Genomic DNA, 21,511 nt, shown 5'->3' on the forward strand with positions numbered 1-21,511 from the left:
AGTTTCCAATATCGCGTTGTCTGACTGTTATGTTAGAGAGAATGGGGGCCCCCCGAGGCAGTGCCCTCAGTGTCACATTGTTTGCCACTACTGTCAATGGCAACTGCAGGAGCCCATCAAATGCTTGTTTGTGGATGACTTCGCAATCTTCTACTCTTCCTTTGATCTTACGACAATGACGAGGCAGCTACAGCTGACCATTAGGAGGCTGGAAACCTGGGCCAGGACAACTGCTTTTCCATTCTCATCAGAGAAGACTACATGTGTCTTTCAACTTTTACCGTGCTCGTTGAAGTTTTAACTGACCAGTGCTCACAGGAGGGGACAGTATTTTACGTTTTCAGGACACTGTACGCTTTTTGGGTTTACTATTTGACTCGGTATTAATGCGGCTCCCACACCTGACAGACCTGTGAACAAAGGGGTTCCAGTCGTTGAATATCTTGAAATGCCGTAGCAGAAAAATGTGGGGAGCTGACAGGTCCCGCATTCTGCCGTTTTATAGGGCATTTGTTCAACCACATTTAGATTATGGCAGCCTGGTCTACGGATTGGCTCGTACTTTCTTACCTCGAGATGTCGGATGCTGTCCACCACGAGGGCTTCCAGATATCGACTGGAGCCTTTTGGACATCCCAGTTCAGAGTCTGTGTGCAGAGGCTGGTAAACAACCACTCTGGATTCGGCAACTTATCCTTTTGGCTCGACTGGCACTGCTGAAACACACTGTGTCGCCTCAGTTGTTGGCATTTAGTGCAGTGGTCCAACCCACCTTTGAACATCTGTTCAGGAATCGGACCTATATGACTGAGTCATTTGGGATACGCGCTACAGACTGTTTCTAGGATCCGGAGCTATCTGACCTCCTGATACACAACCAGGGATGGAAAGTGTAGTCGTCTTGGTGACTTCAGGGGCCCGAAGTGATTTAAGCTTGACACGATACCAGAAAACTTGTATGCCAGATTATGGTTTTATAACTTTGTTTTTGCCCATTTTAAATGTGTACCACAGTTTTATCATTGTTTATACAGATGGTTCCCAGCAAGAGAATGTCCTCGGTTGGTCTACTGTTTTCCCTGATAGGATTGTTAAAGTGTGTCTTCTGAACAATTTACAAATTATGATGTAGAATTATGTGGCATTCTGATGCCACTGAGAGTATTCACAGACATTGCCGTACAAGTTTCTTGTCTGTTCCAACTCACTCAGTTGACTAAAAGCACTTCACCAAACATATCCAGTAGACCAACTGATTCAGCTCATCCGTGACTCCTTCTGGCAGCTTCAACACCATTACAAGGAGGGGATCTTTTGCTGGGTACCTGGCCACATCAGGAAATGACGTGGCTGACAAAGCTGCTAAGAAAGCATGTTGGGATGGTGCTGTCTGTCAGTGCCCCATCCCGTTGCACGCCATCGTCTCATTTTCTGACAGACACATCATGCGTCAGTGGGAGACTGAATGGTTGCAGGTGACAGAAAACAAACTGCGTGCCGCTCTAATCTACCACACAGGCATGACTGACTTCGTATCAGCCTCAGTGCTGGAAAGAAGTTCTGCATACTAGACTGCACATTGGACATAGTACTTTAACACGTGGCTTCCTCCTCCGGTGGGAGATCCACCACTCTGTAAAGTTTGTGATATGCCACTTTCATTTCAGCATATTTTGGCTACATGTTCCCTGTATACTGATATTAAGGCAGCCCTCAGTCTCGATGGAGATCTGCCCACCATCCTCGCCGATATTGATTCCGGTGTTACAAGAGTGGTGAATTTTTGTGAACTATGTCCTCATCCCTGGATTGGTGGTGGTGGTGGTGGTGGTGGTGGTGGTGGTGGTGGTGGTGGTGGTGGTGGTGGTGGTGGTGGTGGAGGGGGGGGGGGGGTGTCTTTAGTGTATTACAAACTGCTCCATATGTGGGGACAGCCTTCATGTTGACTTATCCTCAGGTCGCTGTAGACCGTGATGTTATGCGCCCCTCAGCACAAATCATCATCATCATCATCGTCGGCGTCCAGACTGATGCTATTTGCAGGCATATTTATGTTTGCTACAGCAGAAAATAGTATCCTACCATAGCAAAGTTCCTGATGTCATTGAAAGAAAGTGAACTTTTCAGGGGTGGGAAAACCTCACTGTGCAGTGGTTACAGGCATGATATGTTGTGTGGATATAAGCATGACAAAGCTTTTTTTTTTATATTCGCTTGTTGCCTACGTATGTGGTAGACGAAATTGCCAAGGAGCAGCATCATACTGTAATAAGGCTGCCACAATACAGCAGCCATTTCATCCCCATTGAATTAATATGCAGTGATTTGAAGACATATATTAGGAACAATAATAAGTACTTTACAATAACAGAGGTGGAAAGGCTGTTGTGTGAAGCTCTTGTGACTGTGAATGCAGCCTCGAGGAGGAAAAGGGTCGAGTGCGTCGAAGAACTTAAAAGAGCAGCACAGACAGTGGAAGGTATCATTAATGACCACGAACAGCTAATAATAATGACGATGAAGATGGTTTCAGTGCCAATTCTGACAACAGTGACGATGGGGAGCAGGATAGAATTGCGCCATTGTCACCATAAATTTGTGAATGAAAAGCTACGAATCACAGTTATTTATTGCATCGCTGTCATAAAAAAATGTAAAGTGAGAAGTTACTATCTCAGTTATTATTTATTTTGTAAACTATGTGTCGTTCTGTTTTCAAGATGCTGGTCATCATCAAATACTTATTTCCTTATTTCTTTGCACAATTATCAAAAGCATCTGCTTTGTTATAATTATGTCCACAGTTTTATGCAGCTGTTTAGATTAGATTTACTTTCATTCCAATTGATCCGTTGTGAGGAGGTCCTCCAGGATGTAGAACATGCCAGGAAAACAATAATACATGACAAATATTAAAACTCAAACAAATAAGTTAATGTACCATTCGATAGGTCCCAAGTGGAATGATCATTTTTTTTTAACTCAATATTATTTTCGTCATTGTGGTAGCAACTCAAAAACGAATTGTTATTGCTCAGTAGCTCACATTTATGAGATGTAATGGCAGTCCTTACCATCTGCTATGTGTGTAGAGGCAGTTGCAACATTGTTACTGTAGGATAGCCACCTTGACTTGACATAATATGAACTCTCAAGTGTAATGTTTCACCAGAGCAGGTATATAGGCTTTTAATGTCATATCTTTTAGTACACGATGTAAAAGATACACTGACCTGCTGCGATAAACTCCTTACTGAATTGTGGGGACTTCTCGTAATGTCATGCAAATTGTCTGTAGTTTCAGTGGATCTCACTGTCAATTGCCTGTTTCTCACACATTCTGAATGGATCCTACTGCCCCCCCCCCCCCTCCCCCCCGCCATTGTACAGATCTTGAATAGTGTTAGTTGGGGGAGTTTCCTACCAGGATACTTCGCTTGAAACACTACATTCATTGGTGGAGCCAGTCTTTATGTAACACTACACAAATCAGTTCGCTGTTCTAACGCAGACTGCCCCATTCCTGTAACAATTCTACAGTGTGAGCTTCTCACGAGAACTGATACACGAACAAACAGTTACACTCAACTTTCTGATAAAATTGCAATGTAGCCAACTTTCGAGACAGCGTTGCCACTTCATAAGCAATTTGACTAGAAATGATTAACTGGCGTGTGAGGCATTCCAGTTGTGTGTGAGTTCTACTGGCTTTGTGTGGGATGCACTGTATTAAAGTCAACTGGTCACCAACTGATGACATTTCATTGAGTGACCTATCCAGCATTTGTGCAATATGATCAGTTAGGGTGATTTGAGTGTATTGGGGTAATATTGGTGTAAATGAATTTTTTTCTTAATTCTTAACCTAATCTTCCTACATTCTCAAATTTAATATATATTCTGCATTTCACATGGAGCTGTAACATGGTATTAACAATTTGTGTCGGTCCTAGTGATACTGCCATTTTGAAATGAGAGTTTGGTTTTCTCAATAATGCAATGAAGGTATACAATTGAAGAGTTGCTATTGAGAAAGAGACTGTAATACAGTAACCAAACTGAAATATGTATACGTTTAATACTTATCATTAAGTTAGTAATATGTCATTGATAGTTTGCTAATAAATTAAAATTAAGAATGTGAGGTAATTTGGGTGTAATTGTAGGTTAGGTTGGGCAATTGTCTCAGTCATCCTTTCCAGATCGTGGCACAATCTTATGTTAACGAAGAGGCCATCCACGTATGATTCGAGTGATCTTGAGAAGGCCAGAAATGTAGTGAAAAAGGTAGTGTCAGTGTATGCTGGTGCTAAAAAGTTCAACATTGCATAAAAACACTTAGGCAGTCTTTGCTAGGTCTAGTGATGAGGAAAAAAATCCTCGGTTGTATGACAAGAATTAACTCAGATTCAGAAATAATGGTCGGATCGTGGGTTTCAGTGCATTAATGAACTGAATGTTGTAGATAGTGAATGAGTTCCGGGGACAGGTAACAGCACAAGATCCACACTAGCAAAACCAGATGCGGGGGGAATGGTCATTGGTACATTTTCCCAAAGGTAGACGACATACTGTAGATTGATTTAGGAAAAATAGTTGAAGCTTTTTTTTGAAACTGATTTTAATTATATAAAATGTACATGAATATCGTGAAGCCTTCTATCTTGTCATGTAACTCACATTATTGATTTTTCACAAAACTTTTTGGAAACTTAGATATTTGTACTTTGTCACGGGTTTCGTGGACCTGCTATTTCCTGTGGTTGCGGTAATTGTAACATAATAGAACGTTTAAATATGTATTACTGGAATAGTACACGTTGTACACAAATTACCCAATCCTTGGGATAAATTGGGTAGAGTTCAACTCGGGGTCGGTTTTATTACGATAAGAAAGGGTCGTCGTACTTGGAAGACACAATAGAATGGTTATAGAGGGTCACATTGCTAACGTATGAAGAATGGGGAGGAAACCTGTATCGCTAATAAGCTATAAGCCATTAAACTTAAAAATGTTTCGTTATACCCAAATTATCCCATCTGTGATCACCTCCTGCTAGACTTCTTACTCTACTTTGTCGTTCTCGGATTACTGTACAGTGGTCTCAGTTGTGTACTGATTTGTCGCTGTCTGCAGCTAAGCTACAAAGGTCCTCCGGTGGTGAAAGTTTGCTGCGGGGGCGAGTTCAGCGTCGTACTGGACTGCAAGGGTGTGCTCCACTCGTTTGGATGTCCCGAGTATGGCCAGCTGGGTAAGTAAACCACAAACAGTTTCACTATTTGCTGTAAACTGTTTAGAGGCAAAATCTGTTCCACCAAACAGACGACAGGCTGAGAATGTATGTATTGCAGGTTTCTGTAACTGAGGTTATTTCTACATAAAAGTCTTAAAATGTAATATTAATTCGAAGTATTTCACCATATTGTAGGACTGCTACTGCAATATTAGATTATAAATCTGCAGATTAAAACTAAGGTATGTTGTTGGACATTCTCCGCTGTATCGATAAATATTCAGAGGGGGAATTTCCTGTAACAGTTCAGATACTGGTGTGTACAGATCAGAAATTACTGACTATCTTTTCTGAAGTATGTCTCCCCACTCGATATCTTCTTTCTTCCTTTCATGGACTTCATTTCCTGTGAAGTTTGGCCAGTGTCGGAAGTAGAAATTGTTTTATCTGTGTACTGTGAGCTATCGAATAACGGAAGTCCCTCTGTGAAGATGTACATAAATTCTTCAAACTTGTACAGCTGTAGAACATCTTTTATGATGACTGTTTGCTAAGTATTACAAATTGATACAGTTCAGAGTCAACTATCTGTCAGACTTCTAAATATACATCTACATCTACACGGATACTCTGAAAATCGCACTTAAGTTCCAGGCAGAGGGTTCATCAGATCACTTTACGATTATTTTCTATTATTCCAATCTCAAACAGAGCAAAAAAAAAAAAAAAAAAAGCCTATATCTTTCCACGTGAGTTCTGATTTTTCTTTATTTTATTATGTCGATTATGTCTTCCTATGTAGGTCAGCATCAGTAAAATATCTTTGCATTTGGAAGAGAAAGATGGTGACTGAAATTGTGAGAGAAGATTCCGCCAGTACAAAAAAAAAGTCTTTGTTTTAATGATGTCCACCAAATACTGTATCATGTTAGTGACTCTCCCCCGCATTTCGCGATAATAGAAAATGTGCTGCTGCTCTTTAAACTTTCTTGGCGTACTCCATTAATCCTATCTGGTAAGGATCCGAGATTGCTCCAAAAGAGGACAGACAAGCATAGAGAGGGCAGCCTCTGTAGTAGAACTGTTACATTTTCTAAGTGTTCTGCCAATAAAACACAATATTTGGTTCGTCTTCCCAACATCATTTTCTATTCGTTCATTCCTGTATAAGTTGTTAGTAACTGTAATTTCTTACATTTGGCTGATTTATTGTGTAACCGAAGTTTAATGGATTCCTCTTAGCACTCGTGTGAATGACCTCAAACTTTTCATTTTTTAGGGTCAATGCCAATTTTTGTACCATATGGATATCTTTTCTAAGTCATTTTGCATTGGTTTGATCTTCTGATGACTTTATTAGAGATGAACGACTGCATCATCTTCAAACAACCTGAGACTGCTGCTCAGGTTGTCTCCTAAATCATTTATAGAGAAGAAACAGCAAAGGACTTATAACACTACCTTGGGAAACATGAGAAATAACTTCTGTTTTACTCGATGGTTTCCCATCAATTACTACAAACTGTGATCTCTCTGACAGGAAATCACCGAATGGGAATTCTTGCAGGCTCTTATCTCTTCATGTAACAAGGCCCCAGGTCCAGATTCCACCCACAACCAGATGATCCAACACTTGGATGTTACCCAGAGGCAACATCTCCTCCGGGTCTTAAATCACGTTTGGCTCACGGGTGCTTTCACGTCGCAATGACTAGACAGTGTAATTATCCCTGTCCTTAAGCCCAGCAAGTGTCTCTCTACAGCTACCGCCCGATTAGCCTGACAAATGTACTTTGTAAACTGCTCGAGAGGATGGTTAGCTTCAGATTTTGTTGGGTACTGGAATCTCGGGGCCTTTTGTCTCCATATCAGTGTGGCTTCCGGGAAGAACGATCTCCAACTAGCCATTTACTCAGATTGAAAACAGCAGCCAGACAGGCTTTTACTAACCTTATGACCTACATAAGGCGTACGATACGGCTTGGTGCCGTCACATTTTAATTACCATCCACGACTGGGGCTCCGTGACCCCCTTCTGATTTTTATCTGCAAGTGTTCACCTCACCAGATCTTTCAAGTTCGAGTTGGCACTTCACACAGCGCCCCTCAGATTCAGGAGAACAGTATCCCACAGGATTCTGTGTTAAGTGTCACACTCTTCCTCATAGCTTGTAACCTCTGTCGGGCCCGTAGTTATCCAGATGTCGTACGTCGACAATTTTTGCATCTGGCATAGCTCCCACTCGCTAGCATCTGCCGAGTGCCGGCTCCGAGGCGCCGTACGACGGGCCTCTGTGTGGGCCATCTCCCTTGGCTTCCAGTTATCTCCCTCCCAAACACGGGTTATGCAGTTCTGTCGACAACCCACAGCAGGCCCGACGCAGAACTTTATTTAGGCGACCAGCTCCTCGATGTTGTAGCACGTTCCATTTCTGGAGCGTCGTTTTTTACAAAAATCTGACACGTCTGTCCCATATTCGCCACCAAAAGACTACATGCGTGTGGAAACTTAATGCTGTCTGCCTTCTGGCCCACACATATTGGGGTGCACACTGTGTCACTTTTCTCCATCTTTACTGTGCTCTAGTCTTGTCCATACTAGCTTATGGCAGTCAGGTTTATGACTCAGCTGCTCCTTCCACTCTGCAAGTACCTGACCCTGTCAACCATTTTTGGGTGCGTCTGGCTATCAGTGCCTTTTGCACTAGTTCCGGCGAGTCTCATTACAGAAGCAGGGATTCCCTCTCTACAAATACAAAGGAGCAAACTCCTGGTTTATTACATAATAGCCATTTGCCAGTTCGCTGACCACTCTGCGTACCCTGTCCTCTTTGCAAATGAGGGGTGCCTCCCTCCTGATAACTGCCCTTGTGTGGGATCGCCAGTTGGAATGCGCTTCACTTTCCCCCTGTAGCGATCAACTTCTCCACTAGCTAGAATGTGTCATACTCCCTGTGTATTCCCCCTCCTTCCCCCCTCCCTTCCTCACGTTGATGGTGCTTAGTGGGGCTTAGACCACAGATTAGGTCCGACCTGTTCCATGGTCCTAAGGTCTGTCGCCCCTCTGATTTCTGGCATGTTGTACGTGCCATCCTTGCAGCATTTCAGGGTGCCACCATCTTCTACATTGATGGTTCTAAGATGATAGATTAGGCGGGATACACATTCACGTCTCGTACTGGCTTACAACATTGTGTACTCACAAAGACCTCCCTCCAATGTTCTAATTTGTACCGAACCAGTGAGCAGCCTGCAGCTGTCGACGGATGCTACTCTCGCCACCCTTTGGTCTCTGCTCTCTGTGACCACCTCTCTGCCCTTGGCCATGCTGGTAGCTCAGTTGCCTTTCTCCGGGTCCCAAGTTGTGCGCATCCCAGGGAATGAATTGGCTGACCATTTGGGTAGAGAAACAGTTACTCATCCCCTATTCCCTTTCATTATTCCAGCTGCGTATATGGGGGTTTACGTCAAATATCTCTTTGCCCAAAAGTGAAACGATGTATACTGCACTATGGCTCTCGGTAATAAACTCTGGACAATAAAGAAGACTACTGCAATTTGGCTCCCTTCCTTCCACTCATCTCAGGAGGCATCCACTGTCTTATGACGTCTACGCACTGGTCGTACCGGGCTCACTCGTTGCTTCCTCTTGCATAACACAATGTGGTTGTGGAGCCAGACTGGCGATATCTCATATATTGGTGGAGTGTCCCCTTCTTTTGGTTCTTCGTACTAAGTGTAGTCTTCCAGATTCCTTGGATTTAATATTAGCAGACAAGTCACGGCTGGTTGAACTGGGCCTTTTCCTCTGTGATAGTGGTTTTTATTTTCAGGTATAAGGTTTTGCTTTACTCCTGGAGCAGGGGCAGGGCGGCTGTGGTCGGAGCCTCTCTTCATATTTTCTTGATCAGGGACCCGTGGCCACTCCTCCTTTCAAAGCCCTCTGTTTTTTTTCCAATTCATAGATTTGGATGACCCTTTTAACCTTCTACTGTGTGTTTTAACTTCCTCCTTTTGCAATTTGACTCCACTCCACTTTTAGCGGACCCTCTCTCTACCGTGTGTAACTTCGGAATTGCAGGACTGGTGCCCTCACGGTTTAGTACCGTAACCCTCTCAATCAATCAACCAACCGACCAATCAATCAGTCACACACAGCATTTAAAAACGATTTCCATAAGGCATTTCATGTGACTGAAATGTAGTGAAGTATTCTCCATACAGTGAGAGAAGAGCTCTGTCAGTTGACGTGGCCTCTGCGCACGTGCTTCACGCATCGACGACGACCGGTCGGATTATGAGCTATTGTTTAAGTCACGTTGCCGGCGCCCCAGTGTTGCCATAGTGCTGGTCGACCACTGCTTTCAGTCAGTTGCACTACATGTTACCTTCAGGTTTGTGTGTATATGTGTGGAGTCTGCTACTTCTGTGAGTTTGTTGCAGTGTGTAGAAGTGCAAAATGGCTACCTGTGGTGCAAAAAAGAGGGCTATTGTGAAAGGAGCTACGCTGAAATCCCGAGCACGTGAATTTATATATAAATTGTGTGTTTACTTTAAAAGGGAAAGGGACAATGGTGGGCCTTTGATTTCAGTGAGTAAAGTGGTTGCCAGAGTGGCAGAAGCATTGAACATCTCTACAGTGAAGAAAGTCACAGATGATAAAGAGGCTGCCAATTCAGCTTTTAGCCCTGTTATTGTGATGCCTGGAAAGTCAAGGAAGAATATCAGGCAACACACATACACGGACTACAGCGGGAAGGAGTATCCGACACTTAAAAAGTTGATGGCATCACTGTCAGACAGTGGTTTGTTCACAGGCAGAACAAGAAGTCTCCATTGCTTTGAAAAAATTGCACAAGCAAAAGGTATTAATGGAACGTGGAGATATTGTAGTGTGGAGATGTCATTTCCTGTGCGAGTTGCAAGCAGTGAATCCAGAAAATGTAATGTGGATTGACAAAATGTGGGTCAGTGTGCGTTGTGCAAGTTCCGTCGCACGGACAGATGACGCACGCCATGGAACTACGAGTGTTTCAACTGGTAAGAGAGGGTGACTAATTATATTTTGTGCTGGCTCTGTGAACGGTTTTGTGCCTGGTGTTGTTATGATGTTACAGTCAGAAAAAACTGTCAGTTACCATGAGGAGATGAATGCAGATACATTCAAAGACTGGTTTATTTCTTGTTTGCTACCAAACGTGTTCTGGTAGTGTTTTTGTAATGGACAATGCGCCTTACCATTCTGTACAATTAAATAAGGCATCAACGCCTGCTGCAGGGAGAGACCAAATAGTCAGCTGGTTGAAAGATAATAAAATAGGCTTTTGCACAGACTATGTGGAAAGCAGAGGTTATGGAATCAATGAAATGATAAAAGTCACAGAAGATGCATTATGTGATTGATACATTAGCAGAGAACCACAGGCACAAAGTTATATGTCTTCCACTGTACCACTGCCATTACAATGCAATTGAACTCATCTGGGCCCAAATAAATGCAGATGTTACAGAGCAAAACAAAACCTTTGTTGCAAGACACAGAGGTGCTGGTAAATGAGGCTTTCACACGAATAACACCAGAAAATTGGAAGAACGTCGTGAACCACGTGTGGAAAGAGATTACAAGATCAAACATAGAAGAAGATGTAAGAGAAGAATCCGTTCATAATATTCAAAGTTCTTTATCAGACGATGAGGACAGCAGCAGCAAAGATACCGAAGACTATGTGGTCGTGACGAGCTATGACCAGTCAAATGACAATGATCTTGGGGTTTCCGTTCTCCAGGATGAAAAATAGAGGTAACGTCCTTATTCAACAGTTTACACGTAACATTTTTGCAATTTGCTTTACCTTGTTATTGTTGAAAATCTGATGGTGTGTGTAATTTTTATTTTGGCTGAAACCATAGTCATCGTAATTTTTTTTTAATATTACCGCCCTTTGACAGTAATAATTTCATTTCATTGTTATACGATTCAGAGTTCGGCCATAGCCTATTTTCAGGTACAGTAACTTATTTATATGTCAAAAGATATCAGACTGGTATGAAATACAGCGAAATCTGAGCCGTATAACAATAAAATATAAATTGTTGCAGTCAAATGGCTCCAACGCCAGCAAAGAAAATATATATATGTGTGTGTGTGTGTGTGTGTGTGTGTGTGTGTGTGTGTGTGTGTGTGTGTGTGTTTAGTGATAAACACTGGTAGCACATGTGGAAAAAATATTCCATCAAGGAACACATAGGTCAGCAGAATGCAACAATGAATGACGCGGCACTGTTAGATTCTGAAGGAGCTGAGTGTTGCCGAAGGATGGGGTGGGAAAGTCTGCCACCCTGCTTCCCCCCGCCCCGCCCCCACCCCTTCCTCCCTCCCCGCCACTGGCTCACTGCCCATCCATTGGCTCTAATATGACTGAAGTGTCAAATTGTGTCCAGGCAGCTGTCTCTGGTACTTCCTACATCTGCTGTGTAGTTGTCGGAAATGTAAATAGTCACGAAAAATTGCCACTCTGAGAATACGGGAGCCTTCAGAATGTGTTGTCATTTCAGCAGATTAATGTGAAAATCATCGTAGCAATTTTATTTTGACGTGTTACAAAGTGAAAGGTTGTTGAACTCGATATTTCAAAATTTTCTGCCATTTGTCACCATTTGTTTTGTTTCCATTTGTTTAGGTCACAATACAGATGGGAAGTACTTCGTTACGAGCAACAAGCTGGGTTTCCACTGTGAAACATCTCCCAAACGAATTGTCTTTTATGTCGAGAAGGCCAAGGACGGGCACGTCACACCGGTGGAGGTGTTGGAGATCACAGACTTCAGCTGCGGATCGAATCACACGGTAAGCCGGCTCTGCACAGCAGCAGATTAGCCAGTTTTCACTAACACTCGGATATTCGGGGTCTGATTAGTTTCGAGCTGCTGAACAGAACTTTGCCTCTTAACTACTTGCCTGTATTCTCAAGACCTAAGGATCTTGTATACAGTATCTGTGCAAATATAGGTTGCACATAAACTTTTGACACGAGAAAGTAAAATTTAAATCTCAAATGTAGGCCATACAACTAAATGGACACAGATTGCACATAAAAGTGCTATCCAGAAAGCAACAGACATTTCCGTCTTATCGCGGCAGCGGGCGGGGCTACAGCCGCCATAGTGGTGTCGTAATGTTCATACGCTCGGTACACGTCCAGCGACAGTACCGTGTGGTCTTTCTCTCTGCTACTTTGCTTTGTGTGATGTGTTAAAATGTGGGACGTCGCAATAAAAATTCCCACCACTTGTGAGAGGCTTTCTTCGATTAGGGTTTTGTTGCAAAAAGCTGCAAACCAGTTGAAATTTATTGCGACGTTCGTGATGTGTTCGGAAAAGGAATAATGAGTGAAAACTGAATGAGGCAATTGAGCATTGATTTTTGAAAATGTCCGCGCCAGTGTTCACGATGAAGACCGTAGTGGCAGACATAGCCTTTTGAGTGATGAATTGGTTATGAAAATCGACGAGAGAATTTGTAAAAATCGTCATCTCGTGGTTACAGAACTTTTGCAACATTTCACGAAGTTTAGTACGTGAAATTACGGGGGACTAGCTTGGTTACCCCAAATTTTGTGCTAGGTGGGTTCCCAAAATCCTAACAGAACAACACAAAAACACAGGTTCGCTGCAGCTCTGACCTTCATCGAAGATTACAGGAGAAATGGTAATAAAGTTATTGATCGTTTCGTAACTGGGGACGAGACTCAAATGAAGTGTGGATATTGTGAAACAAAGTGGCAGTTGATGTAATGGGGACACACTCATTCTCGCAAGAAACCAAGGGAGTGTTTACCAATTCTGTCAGCAGAAAAAAAAGAAAAAAAAAGATCGTCACTACTGTGTTTTGGTACTCTAAGGGAGTGATCCTGGTTGATTTTATTGAACGTGGCGCAACAGTTAACTCGGAGAGGTATTGTGAGACACTGACAAAGTTAAGGTGGGCGATACAATAGAAGTATCAGGGAAAACTTAGCGCAAAAGTTTCGTTCTTTCGTGATGAGGTGGGTCCGCACACAACCAATTGTATCAGAGAGCTCCTACAGGATTTTGTATGGGAGGTGTCAGATCGTCCAACACGCAGCTCGCATTTGGTGCTGAATGATCACCACCTCTTCCTAGCAATGAAGACGTGGCTCACTACACGACAGTTTGGTACTGATGTCAAACTTCGTGCCGGTATAAACTGGCAGTTATGATAGCAGGTGGCAGATTTCTACAGAGACGATATAGAAAATTTTGCGGTGCAGTATGATAAGTGCCTCAGTTTGGATGGTGGATGTATAGAAAAACAGCATAAGAGTATGCCTTTAAGTGTATGTAGCAAAATTTGGTTTTTCCATGTTAATTTTATTTTTCAAAATGTGTTAGTTCCTGGATAACCATCAAAGTAGATTTCAGGTGCAAAGGTTCTTAATTCTGTAGTTCAAAACAGGAAATGTGGATTATGTTGCTACAACTGAAATGGTTCGAACTGAAGGCTGCAAAAACCACGTAAAATAAAAATTTCGCCAATAGAATGTAAAGTTTTACACAGATGGGTTTGGATGATTTGTGCAGTGAAATGATGTCTGTCTTTATGGAACTACAGGTGCACAAAAGCTGTGCAAGCACACAAAACAAGTTTGATATCTTTCCAGCATTGTATAATTCATCTTCGATGCAATTTTTTTATTATTATTTTTTTTAAATTGTATTTTACATACTATTCAGAATGCAGACTAAACACTGAATTTTGAGATGCCAAACAGCACTGCAGTAAGTTAAATGATATGATGGTGTGGCATTGATGGCCGGGAGGCCCCATCTGGGGAAGTTCAGCTGCCTGGTACAAGTCTTATTTCAGGTGACGTCACATTGGGTGACTTGCACGTCGCTGATGATGAAGACACCACAACTCCCAGTCCACAAGTGGAGAAAATATCCAAACCAGCCCGGATAAAAACCCGGGTCCGCTGCATTGCAGGCAAACATATTACTTCTCAGCTAAGCAGATGGGCACTACAGTAAATAATGCAGGAGAACAGTGTGTCAACACGTGGATGTGGTGCTTAAAAGCAGTGATGTGATGGTTTCTGTTTTCAACAACAGCTACTATATTTGTAAACAAAGTATAAGTTTTTCTGCTATTTTTCTCTTAAGTCTTTGCTGGCTTACAAGAGTCACTGCAGAACTTGCAGTGGTATTAATTTCAATTCACAAGATATGTGCAAATATCATTTTGAAATTGAATATTTATGGTCTGAGGAGAAAAATCTTGATTATAGGCCACACTGATTTTTTTGAGCCAAAATTCAAGCAACAATGTGTGACCTATATTTGCATAAAACAATATAGTACAGAGACTTTGTGTGTTTTTCAGTAAAACTGCCTTGTGTAAAGTTTACAGACATTTAAATTCTGCCGTACGCAATGATTGAGCATTTTTGGACAGTATTGTAACACGATATTTTCAACACTGCAGGATAATTTTATTTCCAAACGAAGATAAAACTTACTCGAAAAACCTTAGCACTGATACTGAAAAGGTGAAAGTGAGCTTAGGAAAAAGATGTTAGGTGAGTGCAGTCGTGAAGCAGTTGGTTCTTTGGGCTAGTTCTGCACCAGAGAGAGTGTTGAGCTTAAGTGACTGTCAGCTGTCGATGGAAGTTGAAAGACTGACGAGCAGAAACTTTAACAGAGCCACCAGAACGGTAAAACTCAAGTGGATCTGTTCAGTGTGCTGTCAGTAGAAGTGCTCTACCTGTAGGAGACGCGTAGGGTCCCGGGTTAAAGTCTCGGGAGATGGTTTCATCTGATAAGTGAATTGTGGAACGTCGATTCACGAGGTATTAACGGTAGTTCTGTATTTACTGGTGTCACTAACTTGGCACTAGTGCTATTATGTAACGGAAGGATAGGCATCATTCACTGTTAATTGGATGTTTGGCTACAAAGTGCTGCGCAGAATTTCATGTAATGTACTTCCCCAAATTGTCAAGTTAGCCTCGTAGCAAAGTGCAGAGTGGAACAGCGAGACCATACGCATACACGGTCAGCTGCCCAACGTTCAGCTTTGTGAGCGCACCAAAGACTTGTCCGATAAAATGCCATGTGTGTTGCAATGAATCGCTTCACTTTTCGTGACTGTGTACTGTTGTGACATACTTCCTGTATATATTTTTAGTTATATATCAGTATTCAAGTATGAGCTCTCCTGATTTACATCTTCTGGTTGGGAATATTACTAGCATCCAAATATTTTGTCAGTTTTAACAATTATGTAAGATAAGTCTCTCATTCTTTTTTGCTAACTCATTAACCAGCAACGTAATTTATACTTATTACCTAAGATATCATTCAGCCTGTTAAATTACCCCCTTTTTACCAATTTTTTTATTTGTATTTATTTCTCTTTGACACTGCTCTATCACTTCTTCTTTCTTTTCAATAACATTTAGAATATTTGAAACTTTAATAGTGTTTTATATGTATTCAGATATTTCTATAAGTGCAGATAATAAAATTCTCTATATACTCTTTTGATTTGGTGAATCTTGTAAAATGATAAAAATAAATTACTTCACTTTTTTACATATGTATGCATCTCAGAAACAAGTTGGGAATCTGACAGTAAATTCCTCATACAGTGTCATCCCGTCATTTCATAAATAAAATATTTATTTTTCACTTTTTCCACAGTTAATGTCAGAAGTATAAAGGAAATTGTCATAATACACGGTTATTCAAATAACAGACCACCTTTCGAGGTAAGACCCAAATGGCAATGAAACATTACACGAGGTACATTTGGACATCCTTTTCCTTTTTACAGTTTTATTACTAATGGCTGCTAGAAGTTACAACAAAACAGCAGTGTCTCTCCATCGGCTAAAGGTGTCGCTCTGATACATGTGCCGATACTCAGCTCCTGACACTGTGCACGCAGCAGTTTTGCTCCGATCCCCGCTTATTCGACATGAAATATAAAAATTTGGACTCTTTCACAAAATTGTAATGTGTGAAATCTCTGTAATAGTATTTTAAAAAATATCTACCCTAATATGACTCTAGCAGTAAAGACAGCTGTGCGGTCAAAAATTCAGTCGCACTACAGTGTCTGCGCTGTCGTTACTGCGTTCATTTCACACAGTTGCCGGATTTCGGAATGCGTTAACTGCTAGTGTCAGTCACAAAATTTCTCCGTTCATCCTTCGGGTTTTGCAAACACGCGGCATCCTTCGGTCTATGTTTCTGAAAATGGCTTTGGGGCCATCTTTCACTGACTAGACGCAGATACGTGTGTGAATCCCACAACCCTTACAGCTGCTACAGTTTGCTCACTTACGGAGCCTGGCAATCACCTGCAGTTCACACTGGGCAGCTCAGGGATAACCACCAAATAGGTGACTGTTTAGCAGCATAGTTTCTATCGATCAGATGTGAGATTGCTCAATAACTGGCAGCTGAGTGACCCTTGCACCATCCCTGGGTCACCTTCATCCATGCTGCTGCCTCAGAGCATCTGAAACACAAAGGATGCTGCACTACCTGTAAGCATTTTGCTTGTTAGTACCACTGATTATGACAGTACAAACTGTCATTCTTGCAAATTTTGAGATAAATTGTACATTTTTACGAGCTGTGGTATGACCACATAATTTCTTTTCATTAGTCAAACCCTAATTGTGCACTAACCCTTTTTTATTTTTGTTTCTCAGGCATAGTGCCTCCAAGACTGCAGGATTGCACTGCTTTTTTTTTCTTTATTATATTGGCAAAAGGAAAAACTCGCTCCTATAAAACTTCTTAGGATGATCAAATTCAAAGGTCTTCGTTTTGTAGGACTAACATGCAACAGTAGTCGAGAAACACACAGAGCAGCACAGGGCAACTGTAGAATGGGAGAAAGAGACAAGTCAGTTGTTAAAACAGTTTAGATTTGATGATACGTGAGTACTGGCATGTACGAGCAGATACTGAAAAAGGCCGTACAGAGATGCCGTGGAAAATTACTAAACACTGTAATAATTTTAATCAAAAGGAGGAGGGTGTGGAACTAAATGGTATCCGAAGTCCAGTGCCGAAGATGACGCGTACATTTTCCACCACGAGGTGATAGCAGTGGAAGACAGTAACTGACAATGGCCAACTGTGCTAAAGTTTTCAAAATGTGTGATTCCACCTTTCTGTGCAGTTGCACGCAGAAATTGCCTATTACTTCACCCTGGTGAGTGTAAAGGTGTTTATCGGATCTTCCAAAAACCTATAACCCCCCTCAAAGATCTTTGTTTATCCATTGTGTGTTCATTGATCCATTATGGATCGTGGGACGACAGCTGGCATGAACTTCTTGATGCAATAATTCACCAATTTATTTTATTTTATGAACTTCTATGTGCCACCAGTTTCGATATTACAGTGATGCCATCTTCAGGCCCCACTCGTCATAGTCGTAAAATCACTATACAGGGAAGGAGCCATATAACTGGATTCACGGATCCAGTTATATGGCTCCTTCCGCGTATAGCGGTTTTACGACTATGACGAGTGGGGCCTGAAGATGGCATCACTGTAATGCCAAAACTGGTAACACATAGAAGTTCATAAAATAAAATAAATTTCTACAATACATATAGCTGTTGGTAAATTATTGCATCAAGAACCCCCTCAAAGACGTTCTCCACAGGCAGAGAGAAAGCAGTGTGTTTGGTAAGAAATTCATCTGATCACGGCATGTGACATTCCTGGGCATGAAAGTTCACATTTTACAAATATAGAATTTAATTAAAATTATTGTATTCGAAGAGTCTCAAACTGACTGTTATAAGATTAGTACGTTATGTTTTTTCGAGAAGTGCGCAGTCCTGCAGAATTGGTACCTGGGTGTTTACCTGTAAATTATATATGTACAAAGAAAATCAGAGAGGGCTAGCCTGCGAGGGTCCTCCGGGGTAATAAATCGTCTGTATTTTGCGACGTACGCAGGTGGCGGTAGACAGCAAGAAGCGTGCCTTCTCGTGGGGCTGGGGCGGGCTGGGTCGCCTGGGACACGCCGAGCAGAAGGACGAGCTGGTCCCGCGACTCATCAAGTTCTTCGACTCGCAGTCGCGGGGTGTGCGTTCCGTCCACTGCGGCTCGTCCTACAGCCTCGCCGTCAACGAACTGGGTGAGTACTTCTCGCGAGGCCGAGCTCGCGGCGCGTCCCACATGGTCGCACAGAGAGTCCTCGACGGAGTTTACGGCCTCCTCCTCCTCCTCCTCCTCCTCCTGTCTGCTTTGGTACCCCACAGAGTATGTGGCAAATAGTACGTTGTGTGCCACGGTGTTCCGTCTCCTTCCCGTTCTGTTTGCAGGTCACATAATACGACAGAAGACTGTGTACAGCTCAGTACTCGACTTCGTTCCTCTGACTTATCGCCACGAGACGTGTGTCGGCTCGCCTTAAAGGGGAAGAGCTTTTATTTACGTAACTACGATTTTTCTTTTGATAATTAAAACTTGGTGACCATCCCTCATATGTTGGTATTGTGTGAGGGACATATTATTGTGTGAGTAGGCTGTGTGGATGTCACATAAATGCCCACATCCGCACAGTGAAGAGTGAGGCAGCAGCTACTATAAGGTAACAAACAATGTGGCTAATTAGTAAGTCACAGAATTCGTATCCAGATCCCTGTCCGCCCGTCTAGATTAAGGTTTTCCCTGAGTGCCCTAAATCATTTGAGGCGAATGCTGGGATTATTCCTTTGAAAAGGCACAGCCAATTTCCTTTCCAAATCTGAGCTTCTGTTCTGTCTTTGGTGACTCTGTTATCAGCAGGATGCTAAACAACAGTCTTTCTTTAATTTATATAAGCTCTGTCTACATACTACAACAACATTATCGCGGGTGTCTTACTCCTTAAGATGCGTTTACATAGGCCATATTTTACAGCAGTGAGTGGCTGCAATAGTGTTACCCTTAACATTGTTCCAATTTGTTGGAATAAGGGCAGCATTGTGGTATGGCCAGGAAATATTACTGGCACGGAAGTCTGGTGTACATGTACATCTTGTACGAGTGACAAAATGGAAAACCCCCACCCTAATGTTACTCCTGCCAGAAATGACTGTGCTCGTTTAATAAAAGTGTAGGAAATGTGGTACGTCTCGAATGAAATGTACTCGAGATCTCGTGTGTGTAATTTTGACGTAGGTAAAACCGAGAAAATTGAACTGTTCCTAGAATTAATGAAATATTGCGCCCAACAAATAAGCGAGCCCTTAATGGAACGGTGGAAAATCCAGGATGGAATGTAACAGTACTGTGAAAAGGAAATTTGCTACTCACCATATGGCAGAGATGCCGAGTTGCAGATAGGCACAACTAAAAGACTCACATATTTAGCTTTCGGCCAGTAAGGCCTTCGTCAAAATTAGATGACAAACTTTCGTGTACGTACTCACGTAAATGCAACTCTCACACACACGACTGCAGGCTCGGGCAACTGATGCCGCAGTCTTTTTGTCGTGCCTATCTCCGACTCGAGCCCTTAATGGCTTAGAGTACTATAGCGTGATGAATACTGTTATGTAAACAATTGCAATGTAACGTGCACCTGTCAGATTCAAAGCTTTCATTTGGTCTAATAAGTGAAAGCACAGCTGCTGTTTTCTGCTTGGCTGTAGCCAACTGACATAATGGCAGACACTGTTCCAGGTGCACATTTTATCAGCATACTGCAATAAACAGCACAGATTTGTGACGTGTAATTAAAAAAATTGTGCAATATGTAGGAGTAAAACAAACGCAGCAAATACGTGTCTATAAGCAGTAAAATCAGAAAAACGGAGACTGGAAAATGTGAATGTAATCCGCATAATAACTGCTGCCGTAATTGTTCTCTTGTAACTGACTGCCCATTTGAAGATGCAGCAGGAACTTGCAGTGTGTGCAGTATCCTCTCGATTAAAGTATCTGCAGTCGGCAGTGTAGGCCAGACGTGCTTCTTCGGCCAGCAAGCGTGTGGTGTTTTCCTACGTCACAATGCTTGTTAATAACTCTAGTCACAGTTCATCTTGTAATCTCGTATCAGACGATGGCTAGAAGCACTTCATATAACACAGTCTGCGATGCATGTCAGAAACAGTTCATTTGTTAAACATGTTGCTTCACAGGCCAGATGTTATAGCCTTCAGATTATCATTGTATGGTATGTTAGACCACGGCAAGATGGGGCACTCAGCTGCGTGGTCATTAGTGCCTGTACAGTGTCCCAATTTTTACACAGTCCAGTCTAGCCACTGTCACAGATGATGATGATGATGATGATGATGATGATGATGATGATGATAACAACACAAGCACCCAGTCCCCGGGCAGAGAAAATACCCAACCTAGCCGGGAATCGAACCTGGGACCCCCTGATCCAGAGGCAGTAACGCTAGCCACTGGACCACAAGCTGCAGATCCCACAGCAAGAAGTTAATTTTGTTACCACAGAGTCTCAGTCTGCACAATTCAAAGAAAGCATTCAGCTTTTTATAATTGACTCTTCACAGTCGTGATAGGTAGTTTTCACATTGTTAGTTTGCGATGCAATAAGTTATAAGGCAGACACTACAATCTGTATATTTGTGAAGTTCTTCACTTGGCTCAGCAAAAACCGTCCATTCGGCAAACGGCCTACTGCACTGTTCACACATCATATCTTCCAAGTTCGTGCTGTAAAATTACATTCCACGAGGTGAGAGAATCATATTTTACCTGTATATTAGACTTTCCATCTGTAATACACTTTAAGACAATTCTTGTTGTACCCACTGGATCCCATTCACACAACCATGCAGACCTGCTGTCTACACATCCTGTTCTCAATTTTAAATTTCAGGATCTGTCCACGATGTGAAACACTTTAATACCCTTAGTGTTTAGCTTAATTGTCTGCGGTAGGTACTGGAACTGTACACAACACTGGTGCAACTGTCTCAAAACGGTGGCCACGAACATAACTCTCACGTGTTACGCTGAACTTCTCTTCTAAGCATTACACAGAATCCACTGTTCAAACTCTGTGCAAAATTACTATTTCATATTATTATCTTAGTGGAAAACTATTTAAATCATGTGTTAATAAATGTGCAAATAAACATCAGGAAAAATGGAAAACAAAAATTTCATAAATAGCAACTACATGATATATGTACAAGGCGATTCAAATGTAATGTCCCATTGGACAAACAGGGGAACCCAAACTCCATTGACAAGCTTTCGGA

The 21,511-nt window shown here is 42.1% G+C and overlaps 1 protein-coding gene across 2 annotated transcripts in view; it reads left to right on the forward strand.

Moving 5' to 3' along the window:
• LOC124719990 (protein RCC2) overlaps positions 1 to 21,511 on the forward strand; it is a 90,552-nt gene that overhangs the window by 25,668 nt on the left and 43,373 nt on the right. For both annotated transcript variants that reach the window (XM_047245216.1, XM_047245217.1), the window contains exons 5-7: positions 5,138 to 5,252; positions 11,915 to 12,081; positions 18,243 to 18,423. In XM_047245216.1, the coding sequence (XP_047101172.1) occupies positions 5,138 to 5,252; positions 11,915 to 12,081; positions 18,243 to 18,423 (463 nt within the window). The remainder of the gene's footprint in view (positions 1 to 5,137; positions 5,253 to 11,914; positions 12,082 to 18,242; positions 18,424 to 21,511) is intronic.

This window comes from Schistocerca piceifrons, chromosome 11 (assembly GCF_021461385.2).
Source record: "Schistocerca piceifrons isolate TAMUIC-IGC-003096 chromosome 11, iqSchPice1.1, whole genome shotgun sequence".
NCBI classification, from domain to species: Eukaryota; Metazoa; Arthropoda; class Insecta; order Orthoptera; family Acrididae; genus Schistocerca; species Schistocerca piceifrons.